Source organism: Electrophorus electricus, chromosome 12 (genome assembly GCF_041902795.1).
Source record: "Electrophorus electricus isolate QZ-2024a chromosome 12, ASM4190279v1, whole genome shotgun sequence".
In the NCBI taxonomy this organism is placed as follows: Eukaryota; Metazoa; Chordata; class Actinopteri; order Gymnotiformes; family Gymnotidae; genus Electrophorus; species Electrophorus electricus.
In genome coordinates this window covers 3,395,570-3,412,948 of record NC_137508.1, presented here as the reverse complement: position 1 = coordinate 3,412,948, position 17,379 = coordinate 3,395,570, and the positions used below count along the sequence as shown (strand labels likewise).

Sequence of the window (17,379 nt, the reverse complement as noted above, 5' to 3'; positions counted from 1 at the left end):
TCCTAACAAGATGTGCGTGAAAGAAGAAAGACAAAAAAAAACAAACAAAAAAAAAAAAACACGCACACAAGTGTTCACATTACTTCCAGGATTTGGGAGATGGGAGATAACGGCACGACAGCAGTAGTCATTCCCTGCCGGATCATTTCATTATCCCAGGTAGAGTCTTGGCAGTGCTTCAGGAGCTGCAGGCGGTAGCTGGAAGACGTGCTACAAGTTAAGGGGAACACAAAGCCCACCTGACAGCTCAGTGACATCACTTCCCCACCCACGCACCACTGATTTAAAGGCCCGGGGTCCGTCAGCCCTTCTCTGCTGACTACGTGAACTCGTCAGCTCAGGCAGGCATGTTGCGGCTGAGACGGGCTCCTAGAGACGGGCCAGGACTGGAGGCCACCGTAAAGGATATCATGTTTTCTTGCTGCATGTGGGCGAGGAGCTTCTCCAGAGGAGCGTAGAGACGCAGCGTGGGGGCAGAGCCTATCATCAGCAGCTTGTGCTTGGCTCTGGTGATGGCCACGTTCAACCTGCGCCAGTCCTTCAGCAGCTCACCCAGCTACGACACACACGCACGGCAAGTTGGAACCAAACGACATGTGGCGCTGGGTTGGTCTCCCTCAACTGCAAATATGACTAAGCAAATGATCCTGAGTGTTTATACTCGGAGTCTAACCAAAGCAAGTCAAACTGGCCACGCTTGCGCGATGACACTATTTCTTCCGACACTGCCACTTACGTTGCCGTCCGTGTGGCTCCGGACAAAGGAGACGATGACAACGCTCTTGTCCCGGCCCTGGTACCTGTCCACAGTGTTGACCTCCACAGCCCTGAAGGCCTCCACGTCCAGCAGAGTTGAGATAGCCTTCAGCTGCTGCCGGTACGGAGCAATGACGCCGATGTCTCCCGCACTGCAGCCCGCCTGAAACAGCAACTCAAAGCTCAGATTTTGGAAAACCAGACCAAAGGCCACCTCCACGCTGGCATTAGGCTGAGTGGAGCCGTTTCCTGGCCTAAAAGAACAATAGTATACAAACTGTAGGAGCAGTGGTCATCCACCAGGCACCTGGCTTCTTTTACAGTAACACTGCTCAATTTTTGAGTTACATTATGCTATATTTTTAAATAAACAACACTTTAAAATTATACACCTTTGGGCAAAAATATCTATTGACCTAATTTAAAAAAAAAAAGTCTCAACCTCCAGATGATGTCAATAATAAACAAATGCGCATAAAGAAATGTAAAAAATCCTAGTACATTAGTCAGTCAGAGTGAGGGTTGGGTAACAGCCAGGTCCTTAACTAATAAACCCCACAAACCAGAAACATTTACTACACATAAAAGTGTGATGTGACCCCCTTGAACACTTTAACCTTGATCAGCAGGCTGACGATGGTGTGCACCAGCGCGGCCTCCATGTGGTTACTAACACCGCCCTTCTCCACTGTCTCTAAAGCAGGAACCTGCCATGCAGACCCAGAGAACGAGGGAGCCTTCATTACACTGATGCGTTTAGGGATTGCTTTAAAAAAGACAAGGATTTAACATTCGCAAATAAAGTCTTATATACAGTTTCCTTTTTACTGAACTCATGTGTGAGCCATAAAGCACTAGAGCAGCTACAGTACTTAATGTGTGCACATTATACATCAAGTACCACCATTTCAAACAGGAAGTAACCGACCCTTTAGCTGATCTGAGCCTCTCTGACCATTCGTGTAGAGACCTGAGCCGTAGGCTGCGTGAGGCTGACCTGTGAAGTGTCCAGGAAGCAGACAGGCTTTTGGGGATCCAATGCTGTGTGGACCCAGGCACTATACTGGGGCTGACACACATACAGCTCCAGCTCCCTCTCTACCGCTGCCCTGCAGGGCAGATCCAGCACGGCGCAGGCCGTCCGCTCTGAGCCACACTCCAGCCTGCCCTCGTACATCAGGGCGTTGCTGAGGGACATGATCGCACTGTAGCAAAGCACACAGGCAAGTGTTTACAGCCCATCTTACACACACACACACACCTCTATCCACCGTCCCGGGATGCCCACCTGTTCATCCTGTACTGGACAGTCAGCTGAACCACGGCTTCTCTGTGGTGCTCGAGGCGTTTGAACAGGCTCTCATCCATACCCAGAGCTCTGAGACACAGGGAAAAAAAAGCCAGCATACTCAGTCCTTCAGTTTCATCACAGCTACACAAGAGGACGCGAGTCATCACAGAAACTCACAAGATGACAAGGTGAGGCATTTTCATAACTTCATGTCCAGGGTAACATCTTACACAGTCTGGTTTGGAAATAGCACCAAGCAGGACAGACAAGCACCCCAAAGGGTAGTGCGTTCAGCAGAGCGCATCACTCACTCGGAACTTCCTGACCTGCAGACCACCTACTACAAGCGGTGCCAAACCAAGGCCAGGAAAATTGTGAAGGACCCCACCCATCCCAACAATAGACTCTTCTCTCTGTTGAGGTCAGGGAGGCGCTTCCGCTCCCTGAAGGCCAAGACAGAGAGGCTGAAGAGGAGCTTCTTCCCACAGGCCATTCGGGCCCTGAATCAGGGAAACTGATAAACTGTGGGGACCACCACCACGTAACATGACTGTATATCTGTACATCTATATATATAGATTTAGATTTATACTCAATTAACCTGTTACAACAACTGTAGATATGGTACTATACAATGGATCTGTACATTCTGTAGATTGTGTACATATATACTCAACCATATACATTGTACATTGTGTATATAATCATAATATACATATATTGTACATACATTGTTAATATATTTTTGTACATACATAGAATATATATTTATCTGTATATATATTTTTTTCTCTATGCACCCCTGGTTCTCTTCCTCAGTTTGGACAGAGCACTCTCCACCATTTCACTGCATGTTGTACTGTGTATGACTATGTATGTGACAAATAAACCGAACTTGAACTTGAACTTAATCCAATACCACATGGCTTATTTAGGATCTCAAATTCATAATTTCCCGCTGCCATTTTCCTTAGTGATGTTTGGTTACTGTGGTTGAACATTTTGTATATTATATCCATGTCATTGAGGTTTGTAGACTGACATTTTATTGAGAAAGAATCTGTCAGCATGCCGCATTCATGCCGTGACTAAACATCCAAACAAGAACGGGCAAACACCAACGCAGAAGGGACGTGTGGCTTCAGCACAAAATCTGAGCAGCGGAGGGAGGGCACCTGGCTTCAGGGTTCTGGACAATGGGGGGCAGCTGTTGGTGGTCCCCCACAAGTACGAAACGCTGGGCATAGAAGAGGGGCCCCAGACACACGGGCTGGCTGATCTGAGACGCCTCGTCCACGATGCAGAAGTCAAAGCGGCGTCGGCTGAAGATCGGGTGCTTCGCCCCCATGCATGTGGTTGCCACGACGAGCTGAGGGTAGAATGGTGCGTGAGCCTGCAGCCAGCACAGAGACGGGGCTTCCCAAAATGCCGAGCAGACTCGTATCTACCTCTTTGTTATAGAAGTCCTCCAGCTGCTGCAGGGTGCGCACGCCCCGGGCACGAGCATGCTCTTCCGTGAAGGGCAGGACGTCGCGGTGAACTTTGTGGGCGCGGCCCAGGCGCAGGAAGCCGATCTTAAACTTCCTCAGTTTCAGCAGGATGTTGTCGACGGCAGAGTGAGTGTAGCTGGTGAGGAGAACGCTGAAGCCGCACGCGTGGAGGATGCGCACCTGTGGAGGAGACACACACACACGAGGACAGAGGTGTGTGGGGAGGAGAGAGGAAAGGAAAGGCAAGTTCCCTCGACAAAACACAGACCTGCACTACACACTGTAGCCGCTATTCACACCAGTGCACAACAGGCAAAAGGGAGAACCTCCCCTTCCTCACCAGGGTACAAATGGTGGTGGTCTTCCCAGTGCCAGGCATGCCCACGATCAGTGTGTAGTCCCTGGACAGTAGCACCTTCTTCATGGCCTGCTTCTGAGGCTTGTTGAGCCCTGAGGTGTGGAAGGACGACAGATCTCAAAACAGTAAAATCTCCTGTTAAAGAGGGACTTGGGCAGACTGTGCAGTGCAGGGGAAATGGATAATAATCAGTAAATAAATAGAAGATTCAGATTCTATTTAAAGGATGTTTCTCAAGACCAGAAGGGGAAGCTTTGAGGCACCTTTCAGAATGGTGGCTACAGTATCCTTGGCATTTCGGGGCAGGACACTGCTGAGACTCTCGATGAACCGAGGAGGCTCGTACTCCACGATCAGCTGCCTGAGCCGCTCACTGCCACACACACACACACACACACACACACACACACACACACACACACACACACACACACACACACACACACACACACACACACACACACACACACACACACACACACACACACACACACACACACACACACACACACACATATAGCACAGCTCATTCTGCCATAGAAAGCAGCACAGCTCCAAGCTGGGGCCCACCGCACCGACCTGGTTGGGGTGTTCTCCATCAGCATGGAGAGGTTTCCCAGATGAGTGGTCAGCCCCCCCGCACCTTCATCCTGGTCCAGCCGGAACACCATGTCCAAGGAATACTTGGAGAGATTCCTAAAGCAGCGAAGCACTCAGTCAGTCAATGAATTCATCAAACACTCAGAGGTCTCCGTGTAGAAACAATCCATCAGCCTCAGTCACTAACTAGGAAAGTTCAAAAACAGAAGCGGCAAGACACCCTAGGACAGGCCTTCACGGCCTCACAGCTGGGGGTAGAGTGCGCACCACTGGACGGTATTCATGAGAAATTTCTACCGACTGTTTGATAACACGAGTGGGAAAACAGCAGGATTTGCAACATGACTCACTTATCCAAAGAACAGGTCACCGTAGTGTTGGTCACCGCAGTTACATATCCTGTTGCTAGGCCGATAAAGCGAGAGTCCTGGTCGCTGACCACGACCCTGTCCCCGACGAGGAGTCCGACGGGGGCGTGGTCTCCCTGCCCGCGCTGGAAGCGGTGCGAGTACACGTCGTCGGCCAGCACGGCCGCGCGCTCGGCCAGCACCAGGTTCCCCATGCAGCTCCCGCTCTTCTCTCTGCAGAACGGCAGCAACGTTTGAGCCGAAGGCTGCGAACGCGGCATCGCCTTCCTACAGAGTTCACAAGTCCGGCCGCCCGAGCCCGTTAAGCTCTTGGAAAGGCCGACTGGGGCTGGATTTGAACTCTGCACGGAGGGCGAGACCTCCACGGGGGAAAGCCTGGGACTCCGCAAACCCGACGGCCCGCTGCTCCCATCCCGGTGCCCACCTCTCCTGAGCCGAGCACAGCCAGACGCCGCGGCGGCTGCTCTTGCTCTCCACGGTGAGGGTCTCGAGGCTGCAGAGCAGCAGCCAGTGGCTGAAGTAGCGCAGGTGGGGCTGGCGCAGGTGCTCGCTCTCCGGCCGCAGGAAGCCCTCGGGGGCCTCTGGGGGACACGCACCCAGGACCCCCTCCACAGCTCTGGACCCGGAGGCAGGAGAAGCCGTTCAGAGAGCAGCGCAGAAGCAAGAGAAATTCTCATGAGAAGCGCCACTTGCGTGTAAACATGTATGACACATTATAAAAGTCTGACAGGGAATTGCTATTTGCAGAAGTTGCTGATTTAAAAAGGTCCCAATACTATTACGCAACATGTACGCATACACTGTGTCAGTAGGTAGAGCCACTGGTACCTGTTGTACAGGGCACAGTTCCTCCTCTGTGGGCAGAACTTGCAGGCCTGCTGGTCCGAGATGATGCCAGGTATTGGCGCCATGCGGCTTCGGCCCTCCACCCTGGTGAGGCTCCTGCCAACATGCTGAGCCAGAGTGTTCCTCAGTTTGAGCAGTTCTGCCATTACCAACAGCACCGGGTTATCAAGGAGGTGCCAAGGAAGTAATCGCACTAGTTTACAGCATTAACTATACAAGCAAAATCCAGAACAACATTCCTTACGTAAGGTCGTGGGAGGTTCAGATAAACGTCACCCAAAGCCTCATTAAAATACATCCTCTTCCGTGGGCAGAACTCATCTGTTAATATATCTGCTAGTGGCATTCATTTCCTCTGTCCAACTGCTTTAACAATAGTTGTGGTATAAATAATAACCATTATATATCATATAATAAATTATAACCATATTTTTTAAAAGGATATTGTCCTACTCCAGAACCAAGAACTGACTGAATTTCAAATTCAAACCACCCAGATGAATTAAGGACATGGCTGAACAAGATAAAGTGAGATGTTCCAGCATTTTCACTATGTTCGCTTTATGATCTGTGAATCTGGAGCAAGATTTTTAAAAGGACCTTTAAAAACAAACAAACAGCCTTTGTGGACAGTGGTCCAACTACGTAGTAGATGTACATTCTAGTTAAAGCCTGGTAGGTGAGACTAACCTCTTTTGTCCATGTGGTTGGCCACTACAGGGTGGAGACTGCCTGTCTTCAGGTAGATGAGAAAACCAGCCTCAGCGTCTGCGCGTCTGTCGGCGCTCATGAGAGTATACAAAATGACCTGCAGAGGAAAGGGGTGGGGCTTACAGCCTCAGTACTGGAACCGAAAAATACTGTTTTGCTCCAATCTACCAAACATCTGTTTCAAAAATGCTTCTGCTGCTAGACATGGTCTCGGGGAGCACCGAATGGAGGCGGACCGTCAGCGAGGTCCCACCTACTCTTCACCTGGCTGCGATGCTCGATGGAGTTGCTTTCTTTGCCTGTCTTCAGCTCCAGGGGCACGACCCTGTCCAGGCACGGCCTGCCTCGCCGCTGGATCCTCACGCCTGCCGTCACGTCCAGCTTCCCCTTCAGGCCGAAGCGCGGACACCAGATGTTCTCCTCGATGTCCACGAAGTCGGTGACGATGACCGTGCTGAGTGACTCATTCCTGCTCGGTGCTCCGTCGCTGGGGCTGAGAACGGCAGCGGCACGAAGGGACCAAGCTGAGCTAATCTAATCGAACACAAACAGTCCCCGCTACAAACAGCCCTCCTGACCACCCAGGGAAAACAAATAAATCTAGAAGGTCATAAAGAAGGCCGACCAACCGGGACAGGCCCTACTATCGTGTAGGCTATTGCTGAAAACAGGACACACTCGAGCCTGCTCTGCTGTGCAAGACAGTGCGCGGTAAAGGAGTGAGTGACGCTCACAGTTTAAGAGGCAGCTGCTTGTGTCCTGCCTCTGGAGACGTGTAGAGGTAGTCTTTTGCCCACTCAGCCAGGGCGGGCAGGTATTCCTCAACCTCCTGCTTCATGTCTGCTTGAGTCAGTTTCAGACTGTACCTGATCGCATAACACAAGGGAACATGCTCAAGTCACACTGTCCCGAACGACGCAAAGCTGAGAGAACTACCCCGGCACTCACATTTGTCTGAGGTAGTTAGGACTGAGAAGCACTTCACTGGCGAGTTCCTCCAGCTTCCCCAGAGAGAAGTCCAAAGACATGGCAGCTTTTTGGAAGACGTCGTGAACTACGCTTCCATTCAGCATCTGCTTGCTGCCGCCATCAAACGTCTGTGGGAACAAAGTGCTGAAAGTGTCACAGCCAAAAGAGCAAAGGGACCACGTCCTACATCTTAAAAGGTCCTGTGCACAGTCGACCACTAACCAACTTTCTTACCATTTCGCTTTATGGGACTTTTATTGGTCTTAGCACTTTAAATCCTGCTTAAGTGCCTCCATTTACAGGCACAGAAGACCACTGCTGACTGCCACGCCATCAACAGGTGTGGGCTAGGACATGGCAGGCAGCCCAAACCTACACAGGGCCTCGCTCAGGGGCCCAACAGCGGCGGGGCTCAAACCAGCACCTCCCAACCACAAGACAAGCCCCCTAACCACTACCCCTTCCATTTACAAGCAAAAACATTTATTTTGGCATCATCTACCTGTCTGACATCTAACGGCTCAGTTTCTTTGCAACGCATAACTCAACATTTGGCCTGCTTGTTTAGCAATACCTTAAACATCTCTCCAAGTACAGCTCGTCTCATGCATCGAATACTGTTCGCGATACTGGTCCCAGAGATAAGCAGATCAGGCAGGAGCACCAGGTAACCAGAGTCGTTGTCGATCACCCATGAGCCGGAAACACGCTCTCCTTCCAAATGAATGATGTCCCCCACAGCTACTGCAGTGGTAGCCCTTAAGCAAGAGAACACAAAGGGTTATGTCCACGGCATAAAAAAGCTGGAAGCAGAGTCAGTTGTATTTGTAACTAACCAGCCATCCTTTAGAACGCAGGTCTCTGTGTGCTGCATGGTCTTTGAACAGGTGATCGTTAAATGTTTCTCGGCGTAGTTTCCACACCCAGAGGTCTCTTGCACCTCCAAAACCCAGTACCGGTTTTTGTGACCAGCAGCCAATATAACGTGTTCTGGAATCTTCTTTCTATAGATGAAACAAAGGCAAAGTCCATCTTAAACAAAAGTTTTAAAATGTACAGTGAAAAGTGAAGTGTGCTTTCTCAGACCAAGCTAACCAGAAGACCGAGTACTGTTCAAATGTTAAAACACAAAAAAAAAAAAAAAAAAAAAAAAACCCACAAAAAAACCGGTTTGATTATTGAGTTGATTTGCAAAACTTACTCAGAGTTGGACTTCTGAAGTTTCAGCTCCCCCAAACTTTGCTCCATCTTGTCATCAAACCAGCTGTCCTCTAGATCAGTGAAATTCTCCTCAGAGTTTGTCAAGTCTTTTTCTTGGGCAGCAAGCACTTCAGAACATTCCTTCAATGATTTATTTTCATTTACTGGACAACTGAGAACACTTTTCTGCTTTTTGTTATCACATATCCAAGAACTATATGACAATACAAGGTCAGATTGGTTGTCACTAGGCATTTCCGCCATGTTTGTCTTGGGCGCCGTAACGAGGACAAACTTATTTTCTTTTTCATTTTCATTTGAGCCATGTTTTTTAAGATGATTATCTTTGGAATGTTTAGAGACAGTAGCACCATACACCTTCTCTGAAGTCAGTTTTCCCATTTTCATTTCTGACAAGGTAGAAAACTCACTGTTTTTCTCAGAAAGAATCCTCTTAACTTTGCCAGACTTCCTCTCAGTGTTCTTCGAGTCACCTTTCTGCGGTGTGCCATTTTGAAAATCAGGAGAGTCACGAATGATCTGAAGAAATGTGTCTAGATCTTCTCCCGGTGAGCTGGATTCCTTTTCAAAATCTCTCTGGAACTGCCTGACTCTGGGGCGCTTGGTCTTCTGGAGGCTCTCAGAACCCATCAACCTTTTCACAGAGACAAAACGACTGATGCCATTTTTCTCTTCCAAAGTGTCCCCTGATTTCGGGCTCCTCTTTTCCTGCGGCAGTGAGGACCTGCTGGCCATCAGGTTGGTCTTGCAGTTTAAGCTTCTGGAGCGTGGGCTACGAGAAACGGGCGAGCGGGGTCCCTCCGTGGCAGGCGCCCGTGTCTCGCTCTCCGGCGTCTCTGGGATGGCGAAGGGGGAGAGCAGAAGGCTTGTGATCTCCCTGTCCAAATTCTCCACCTCATCAGAGACTTCTGCGTTTGCAGTCGAACACACGGTCGTACCTCTTCTGGGGGATTTTTGTGACATCTATGGAAACATGGAAGGTGAGGGAGTTAGACTGTTGGGGCACTTCTTTTTCCAAGTTAGTTTACCTCATCTGAATTTCTTAAACGTTCACGGCTTAATGCTACAATCAGCAGGTCCGACCACTATAGCCATCCACTCAATGGCAAATTAAATAAGAGGCCCACTGACCTACGGAAGCACGTGCATACAGCACACACATCCTGTAAACCGGACGTCTTCTACTGCTGTACTGTGTAGTTTAACACCAAGGCTTTGGAGTGCTAGATAACACAAAGCCACTTTGGTCAGTGCCTTCTAAAACTTCAACTTACTCTTTTATTATTTTCACCTGCTTGAGTGCGTATGCAGGCCACACTTAACACAGCCTCAGAAAAGTAGTTTGAACGCCTTGTTTAGAAATCCATGTGAGATTAATAAAGTTAATAAAAATACACCTCCCCCTAAAACATGAGGGCTGTCTGTGCTGCCTATACATGCCCCGTGCTAAGTTTGCATCACCTGCGTACTGATCAAAGTGAGTGCAGCGCAGCTACCCTGAGAGGTTTCGGCAGGAGCGGAGCTGCGTCTACAGCCATCGTTAGCTAAGTTAGGCTTGTCTCGTCATGTCACCAGCTTGCAAGCGCCCACTAAAGGAAACCGATTAGGCTTCATTAGGTAACTAACCTACCTTTGAGGAAAAAAACATGGAAATGTTGGATTGCAGGCCACTGCTCATCTGCAACACAGAGAGTTTAACGTTAGACGGAGACACCTGAACGACTAGTACTACTGGATCTAATGGCGTTTTTATGTCTCGCCGTCTGGTCTAAAGGTCAGATTGGGCTAACCGATCCCTGGATAATACTTACAGAGCTCTTCCGAGACTTGGCTTTCACCATCGCCGACATGGGGAGTTAGGCAAACAGCTGTCCAAGCAGTTAAATAAGTAAATAAAACCAAATAAATCCGCTAAACACAGCGATCTTTAGTCGTGTTCAGGGAGAGTGTTGCTAGGCAGCGCTGTCTCGATTCCATAAATTCGCGGGAAACTACAAACATTCTCTTTCGTCTGCAGCTTTCGAGGTTTGCAAAAGTAGGCAGCTCCACCTAGCGTTGGTGACAGCGCATAGTTGCGCTCTTGTCTGTGCAATTCATTTCTGTGCAATTCCGTGCAATTCATGTCTGTGAAATAAACTCAAAGATCAATAAATATACACCGTGGTTATTGTGCATACGGGCGACTTTATACATGCAGGTGTAATGACTTTATGATAACTACGGAAAGGTGATCCACGCATAACACAATAGCGTTGAAACTAGAGCTTCCGTTGTAAAACATTGATGGAAATCCAGCACAGTCCAGTCAGTGGAGTGGGTCTTCTGCAGGAGGTGATATGGAACCCATAGCACAAACACTAAAGTGTCCTGTCTGCGCAGACCTGCTCACAGACCCAGTAACGCTTCCCTGCGGACACGACTTCTGCCAGACCTGCATTCGCATCGTCTGGAACGTGAATGGCTCTGATGCGGGTTCAGGAGGACCTCTCTTCTGTCCAGAATGTCAGATCTTTCTTCCATCTAATCTAAAGCTCGAAATCAACACAGATCTTCAGCGAAAGGTGCAGCATGCGAGTACCTATGAGCCCAGGAAGGAAGAGGCACCTCGGACAGCACCATCGCCCATCATGTGTGATCACTGTATTGATAGATCTTCCGTGGCCGTGAAAAGCTGCTTAAGATGTGACGCGTCCCTATGTTCAGCTCACACTCTTCTTCACCAGCAGAGGGCGCACTTGAGGGGTCATACACTAATTGAAGTGGCCGAGGACCTCCTTTCTTACAAGTGCCGAGAGCATGGTGAAGACCTGAAGCTGTTCTGCCAGGAAGACCAGGCGGTGGTGTGCGCTCTCTGTGTGGCGGCTGGAGCACATCACACTCACCAGGTGGTGCAGGTGCAAGGAGCCTGCTCACACTTCAAGGTACGAGATGGATAATGATACTACCCTGGTTGGTTCAGTCTTAGATATTGCTACCAGGTCATTGGAATATAAAAAGGCAATAAATACTGTATGATTTCAAACATTTTTTGTGTTTGTGTTTCTGTTGGTTCATGGAAAACAGAAGACTGTGAATGTGTGTTGTCCTTTGTTCTCTTCCTCTGAGGCCCTTTAGAAATCATTACAAGAAAGAGAAGCCCAGCTGCTACAGAGTAGACATATGGCTGAATGCGCAATAGAGGACTTGGACTCACTCTGTTCACATGTTTCGGTGAATGTTCACTGATACTGTTTATTACTACAATCATCGAAATATTAACAGCTTTTCAACTTTACATCCTGTAATTCAACTCGTAAATAGAAATAACCGCCAGCAGTTTTCAAAATAAAATGTATGTTTTTTTCTTGAAACATACATATGTTACATTTTTTTTCCAGTGTTCTGCAGAGGCATGCAAAGTCAGAATAAGAGAAAAATACAGTCAAATGAAAGCTGTGATTGATGGGCAACAGCAGCTAATGATAGATATTCTGGACATGGAAGTCCTTCACTCCAACAAGTGGCTGGATTCCAAGCGAGAGTTTTTAAAGCATCATATTGAAGACATTAAGAGTGTCATGAGTGCAGAACAGTCTCTCCTCCAAGAAAAGAACCCTCTGAAATTCTTGCAGGTGAAAGGCAGATGTGATCATCTGAATGTGTCGTTTATATGATTATGACTTTATCTGAGCTTTTCATTTTATATATATAAAATTATATTGTGTGTAATTATATTGTACCATGTTATGCTCTTACAGCATCTCAGAATACACAGACTTCGGTGGGTGTGGCATGTTCACCTAATATTCAACTAATCTTTGCTTATAACAAGTCACTGTTGCAATTTTGTATGAATATATGTGGCCTCAGACATTTTAATTGGAAAAAAGTAGAAGACACGAGTCGTTTAGTTGCTTTGTTCAACCAAACATGATTTATATTATTCTACTGTAAGGATGACTGGGTTACTACAAAAGAGTTTTTAATTGCTGCTGATCTCAGAATTAGATTTTAAAATCGTTCATCATGGTCACAGGAAAAGACTGGAATTAGCATCACTACCATCAGCGGAGTGGGAATGTTGCACTTCCCAAAGGATGGAGACGGTGGAGAGAACGGTTGATGGCCTGTCTGAAGCTGTGCTCCAAAAGCTGTGTTCCACTGGCAAAGCGTGGGCAAGTACGTTCGACTTCCTAAACATGAGAATGTCCCACAAAGTGTGTTTCCTTAAAAGGTCACAACAAAGCAGGCTTCCCAATGGTCGAGCTGTATTTTGCATATCCCTTCAGACCTCAGAGCAATACATTTTGACGCAGAGACGGCACACCCTAAGCTGGAGGTCTCATCGGACATGCTGGAGGTGCGCTGGAGCAAGCAGGCCAGCCAGGAGAAGGGGGATGGAGAGCACATTTCTGCTGAGTACAACGTCCTGGCCAGGGAGTCCTTCTCCAGCGGCGCTCCCTACTGGGAGGTAGTTATCTGGGAAAAGCCGTACTGGCTTATTGGTCTGTCATATGGGCCCAGTACCACGTCAGCGGAGACAGATGCGGTTATGTCCAGGAGCTCCTCGTATGAGGCTTTCTGCTATATCTATCATGGAAATGGAAAATATCTCGTAGGCAACGGTTCTGAAGAGACACTGTTGCCAGTAAGAAAACGGATTAAAAAACTTGGGGTGTGGGTAAACTTCCAAAGAGGAACAGTGTCTTTCCATGATGCTGACACACTGACATTACTCCATTCATTCTCGGTAGAATTCCTGGGGCCCGTCTATCCTGTCTTCAACCCTTGCATGGCTGTCGATGAGCAGAACACACAGCCTCTTGTCTTATTCTACCTTGAAGACCAAAAGGAAGGCAGGTTGCAGTAGCGCTACATGTCCTGCATTGTTTTCTCTCTTACAGACAGTGTGCTGTTTTGCTGTGTTTATTTTTGCTATAGTAAAGGGCACGTGCACTTGTGGCAGTGAGATATAGCCATCTTCTTTTACTGTCCAGTATTTTGCAACGTTGGCTCTTAGCTGTCAGCTTTGCCTCCACAGAACTATGAAAGGCATACAGATTTTTAAAAGCAATATATTGTCAAAATAAATATTGATGATACAATTTTGTATTTGTATGTTTATAGCATGCACATGTATTTGTACTTGTATCTGAATAATCGTGGCCCACAGCTTGGAAACGCTGTGCTTTATGTGCTTATAGACTTTTAATGGACACGAACAGTAGGCGAACCCTAGTTCTTTTTTTTTGTGCTAGATGAGTGAGAAATGTAAATGTAAATCTGGGTTTACATCCAACATCAAAAAAAGAAATAAATCGACAAATAAACCCATTCTAGTAAGGAATGACCTGATGCTGAGGCTTCGTACAGTGGCCTAGCTAAACATGGGTTAGTTCTTTAACCAAGTTTGATTTTTAAAAACAAATCAAACGTTGCTCATTCAGCGCGATACATTTTGTATTTCATTTCTCCGATTTGGTATGGAGCCAATATCTGTGCCCCACAAACGCGCCCTGGTGGTAGGACACGCCAGTTAAAGAGTTTGCTCGGTAGGTGGCAGTAATGTGCCCTGAACCCAAAGAGGCAACAACGGGAACAAACGAGGACGAAGACAGTCACCTAGCAGGGGTTGTTGTTTTATCCACCTGTCGGTCCGTATCTAGGCGGTTATGTGGTTGGTTCACCAACACACTGCTGTTCGTTGCGTTGTACTGGAGGACATTAATAAGGGGAAAATCATGTGCTGAACCGAGCAGGTGAACGGAAGCCTAATTGTTTAAGTTTAGCGTGAGCAGCCATGCGGCTTCGTGCTGGTCAGCTGGGCACCGCCGGGTTCAGGAGCGCCTTTGACTTCGGGCAGAGGGAGACTGCACGGTGGTTCCCTGGACACATGGCTAAAGGTGTGTGTGCTCCATCTGCAACACCAAACACACCGCCTTCACCAGACATTTCACCGTGGTGTCTGCGGCTTACAACCCAGCCGCTTTAGTTCGCCTCTTAGTGCCCTGCGCAATGGGGACGCGGCTTCACGGTGCGATTACAGCGTGGCTCAAGTTAGGGGCGAGTAAACTGCATAACATGTCCAAAACATGAAAAGATTTACCTGGAAACGCGTAATATTGGCCTTCTGCATCCGCGATTGGTCACCGAACAAATTATTTTAATATTAATATTGCACAATAAGTTCCCGAAACTCAGTTCCACAGTAGCTGTACTTTGTTTTTCATCTAAATGTCCTTGTTTTTGTGGTTTGCTTGTGTGTATCCTCTTAGGACTAAAGCAAATGCGGGCAAGACTGAGGAGCACTGACTGCATCATTGAAATCCACGATGCAAGAATATCCTTTGAGCGGCACCCAGTATGACTTCCATTTCATTAAGCTCCGTTTCGCTGTAAATTGAGGGGCTTTTTTGCTCATGACACATTCTTGTTCATTTGAGGTTTTTTTTAACTGGCATACATACCATTTTCTGGAAGAAATCCCTTGTTTCAAGAAAGTCTGGACATCCGGCCACGTTTACTTGTGCTGAATAAGATGGACCTGGCAGACACATCAAAAAAATTGGTATCGTAATGTGCTTTACAAATTTTGGTGGAAAAACCAAAAAAAAACCTACCAAAAATATAGTAACTCAGCTTGGAGTACATGGGCCATAACCAAGTGTGTCTTTTTTTCCCTCAGAGTGTTCTGAAACAGCTTGAGAGAGAGGGTGTTAAGAATGTCCTGTTCACTGACTGCCTTAAGCAGAGAGATGACAGTGTTAAAAAGGTGAGAAGGGCGGCATGCAACACCAGACCTTATCACAGGGATGGAAAGCAGTCCGGAGACAAACCTTCCAACTTTGTTTGCTCTGTGGTAATGTCACTGTGTTTTGTTGAAGATCGTTCCTCTCGTCACCAAGCTGATTGAGAGCGCAGCCCGTTTTCACAGAGAAGAGGTCAGTTGTGCTAAACGACTGTTTTGTTGTGCTAGCCCTGTTTTGCAGCATCACATTATACACACGCGAAACTTAATTGTTCAGTTGAAACGGTTCTTTTTTCATTTGCATATATATTTTTTGTTCCATTTGCAGAATAGAAGTTACTGCCTAATGGTCATTGGGGTGCCAAATGTTGGCAAGTCTTCACTAATTAATGCTTTAAGGAGAACAAATCTAAAAAAAGGTATGTTTTTACACACCAGCAATGTTTTTTTTTTCTTACTTGGCGTTATTTGGGTTTTTTAAAGTAAAATACCAATGATCTCCTTTTCTGAATGCAGGCAAAGCCTCGAGGGTTGGTGGTGAGCCTGGAATTACCAAAGCCATCCTGACCAAAATCCAGGTGTGATGACTGATGGTTGGTTTTGTGTCAGGGATTGGACTAGAGTTAGCCTAGTCATAATGGAAACTGTATTTTATGAAGATATGAGACCAGTTTTGCACTTTCTTTTTCTCTTTGTGCTGCTAAATAAATAACTGCTCTGGAATCCTAATGCAACTGTGCTGAACTTTTATACGTTTTCCACTCTCTGCCTACCCGTTAATAGCGGCACTTTGTGTCTTAACAGGTTTGTGAAAGACCCATCATACATTTGCTGGACACACCAGGAGTGCTGCCTCCTAACATTGAGAATATAGAAACTGGGATGAAACTTGCTTTATGCGGTAAGACTTTATTTAACAGATCATTAACAGCAGGTCCTTAACAACAACATCAGAACAGATCTGTATAGGTTCTGCTGCTTTGTTGTAGCCAACAGTCACTATGCAGTTATTCTGAATGTAATTATTTGTTTTCCCCCAAACAGGTACCATATTGGATCACTTAGTTGGTGAGGACGTCATAGCTGATTATCTGCTTTTTTCACTGAACAGGCTACAACAGTTTGGGTGCGCTAAATGGTGATACTTAACAGTTATATGCATGGGTGTATTCTTTCTATGAAAGAATAGAAATAACAGAGTAAGGTAAATCAGATTCCTAACAGGTCAGGCTGTAGAGCGTCGGTTTACCACATGACCTTGGTACTTGTTATTAAACATTTCTTATGCAAACGTGGTATTAACGTGATGCCTTCAGGTATGTGGAGAGGTACGACCTGGAAGCACCGTGTGATGATATCCAGCATGTACTGAAGCATATCGCTGTGAAGTTAGGCAAGACCCAGCGTGTGAAGGCCATCACTGGAGTGGGTAAGTGGGTGCGGCAGACTGCTGAAACAGCAGGGTCAGCGTTATTCTTAACATCACTTTCATACGTTTTTCTGATACACAAATGCATACACAGAGCTTCGCTAACCGATCATCACTTATTCAGTAAGTCCATGTTTTCTGATAGAATAACATGAAATGTTTTATGAACAAAATTCATTTGAAAGTCCTTTTCAGCACTGTGTGCTGTAGCCTGCCATCAGTTAAGTTGACTCTGAACTCTGTAGGTGACATTACCATGAAAGTGCCGAACTACACTGCTGCAGCGTATGACTTCATAAGAGCGTTCCGCAAAGGAGAGCTCGGCAAAGTCATGCTGGACTTATGAACACGACGCTTCTCTTAACAAGCAACTCATGATGATGGAGTTGACGATCAGATTTTCTATGTTCACGTATTCTCTTAATTCTATTGCAAAAAGAATTACTTTGGTGCCGTTACTACGATTATACAGTTGTAATTCACAAAATTGTTATATTTAAAACCATTGTAACAATTCAGAAACAATAAAATGTATATATTTACACACAACCAGTTGATCTGAATAATATTAAAACAGCACCTTTAAAATGTCAAGTAAGTTATAGAATAAGCA

The 17,379-nt window shown here is 46.8% G+C and overlaps 3 protein-coding genes across 5 annotated transcripts; 2 read left to right on the top strand and 1 right to left on the bottom strand.

Moving 5' to 3' along the window:
• Positions 1 to 67: 67 nt before the first annotated feature.
• On the bottom strand, positions 68 to 10,825 carry dna2 (DNA replication helicase/nuclease 2). 3 transcript variants are annotated; one of them, XM_027014144.3, is made up of 23 exons: positions 10,422 to 10,814; positions 10,241 to 10,288; positions 8,591 to 9,573; positions 8,226 to 8,393; positions 7,964 to 8,147; positions 7,369 to 7,517; positions 7,155 to 7,286; positions 6,685 to 6,913; positions 6,400 to 6,517; positions 5,692 to 5,848; positions 5,288 to 5,479; positions 4,846 to 5,076; positions 4,475 to 4,591; positions 4,159 to 4,268; positions 3,878 to 3,987; positions 3,496 to 3,717; positions 3,223 to 3,416; positions 2,045 to 2,134; positions 1,754 to 1,961; positions 1,374 to 1,463; positions 737 to 919; positions 410 to 556; positions 68 to 207 (listed from the first exon to the last, which is right to left on the bottom strand). In XM_027014144.3, the coding sequence occupies exons 1-23, from the start codon at positions 10,458 to 10,460 to the stop codon at positions 151 to 153; spliced, it is 4,158 nt and encodes a 1,385-aa protein (XP_026869945.3). In that variant the 5' UTR covers positions 10,461 to 10,814; the 3' UTR covers positions 68 to 150. The 3 variants fall into 3 exon arrangements, with proteins under 3 accessions (XP_026869945.3, XP_081580699.1, XP_081580700.1); XM_081724573.1 differs by lacking the exon at positions 68 to 207 and having other exon boundaries at positions 217 to 556; positions 10,422 to 10,825; XM_081724574.1 differs by lacking the exons at positions 68 to 207; positions 10,241 to 10,288 and having other exon boundaries at positions 217 to 556; positions 10,422 to 10,825.
• Positions 10,826 to 10,944: 119 nt separating this feature from the next.
• LOC113579917 (tripartite motif-containing protein 72) lies at positions 10,945 to 13,459 on the top strand. The gene is made up of 4 exons (XM_081724772.1): positions 10,945 to 11,531; positions 11,725 to 11,820; positions 11,988 to 12,234; positions 12,879 to 13,459. Exons 1-4 carry the CDS (start codon positions 10,947 to 10,949, stop codon positions 13,457 to 13,459), a joined length of 1,509 nt encoding a protein of 502 aa, XP_081580898.1. The 5' UTR covers positions 10,945 to 10,946.
• A 727-nt stretch (positions 13,460 to 14,186) lies between these two features.
• Positions 14,187 to 17,315, top strand: mtg1 (mitochondrial ribosome-associated GTPase 1). The gene is made up of 11 exons (XM_081724580.1): positions 14,187 to 14,492; positions 14,865 to 14,932; positions 15,056 to 15,157; positions 15,275 to 15,361; positions 15,474 to 15,530; positions 15,666 to 15,756; positions 15,854 to 15,915; positions 16,142 to 16,238; positions 16,382 to 16,463; positions 16,654 to 16,766; positions 17,012 to 17,315. The coding sequence occupies exons 1-11, from the start codon at positions 14,390 to 14,392 to the stop codon at positions 17,110 to 17,112; spliced, it is 963 nt and encodes a 320-aa protein (XP_081580706.1). The 5' UTR covers positions 14,187 to 14,389; the 3' UTR covers positions 17,113 to 17,315.
• Positions 17,316 to 17,379: the final 64 nt, after the last annotated feature.

What these genes read in the sequence shown, in the direction of transcription:
- mtg1 (XM_081724580.1), top strand. Translation starts at nt 14,390, where the DNA reads ATGCGGCTTCGTGCTGGTCAGCTGGGCACCGCCGGGTTCAGGAGCGCC. An exon ending in CAGACACATCAAAAAAATTG is followed by an intron (nt 15,158 to 15,274) that starts GTATCGTAATGT and finishes TTTTTCCCTCAG; the next exon opens with AGTGTTCTGAAACAGCTTGA. An exon ending in GATGAAACTTGCTTTATGCG is followed by an intron (nt 16,239 to 16,381) that starts GTAAGACTTTAT and finishes TCCCCCAAACAG; the next exon opens with GTACCATATTGGATCACTTA.
- dna2 (XM_081724573.1), bottom strand. Translation starts at nt 10,460, where the DNA reads ATGTCGGCGATGGTGAAAGCCAAGTCTCGGAAGAGCTCT. An exon ending in CCATGTTTTTTTCCTCAAAG is followed by an intron (nt 9,574 to 10,240) that starts GTAGGTTAGTTA and finishes ATGTTTCCATAG; the next exon opens with ATGTCACAAAAATCCCCCAG. An exon ending in CCACCACCATTTGTACCCTG is followed by an intron (nt 3,718 to 3,877) that starts GTGAGGAAGGGG and finishes TCTCCTCCACAG; the next exon opens with GTGCGCATCCTCCACGCGTG.
- LOC113579917 (XM_081724772.1), top strand. Translation starts at nt 10,947, where the DNA reads ATGGAACCCATAGCACAAACACTAAAGTGTCCTGTCTGCGCAGACCTG. An exon ending in CACTCTGTTCACATGTTTCG is followed by an intron (nt 11,821 to 11,987) that starts GTGAATGTTCAC and finishes TTTTTTTTCCAG; the next exon opens with TGTTCTGCAGAGGCATGCAA. An exon ending in CTTGCAGGTGAAAGGCAGAT is followed by an intron (nt 12,235 to 12,878) that starts GTGATCATCTGA and finishes ATATCCCTTCAG; the next exon opens with ACCTCAGAGCAATACATTTT.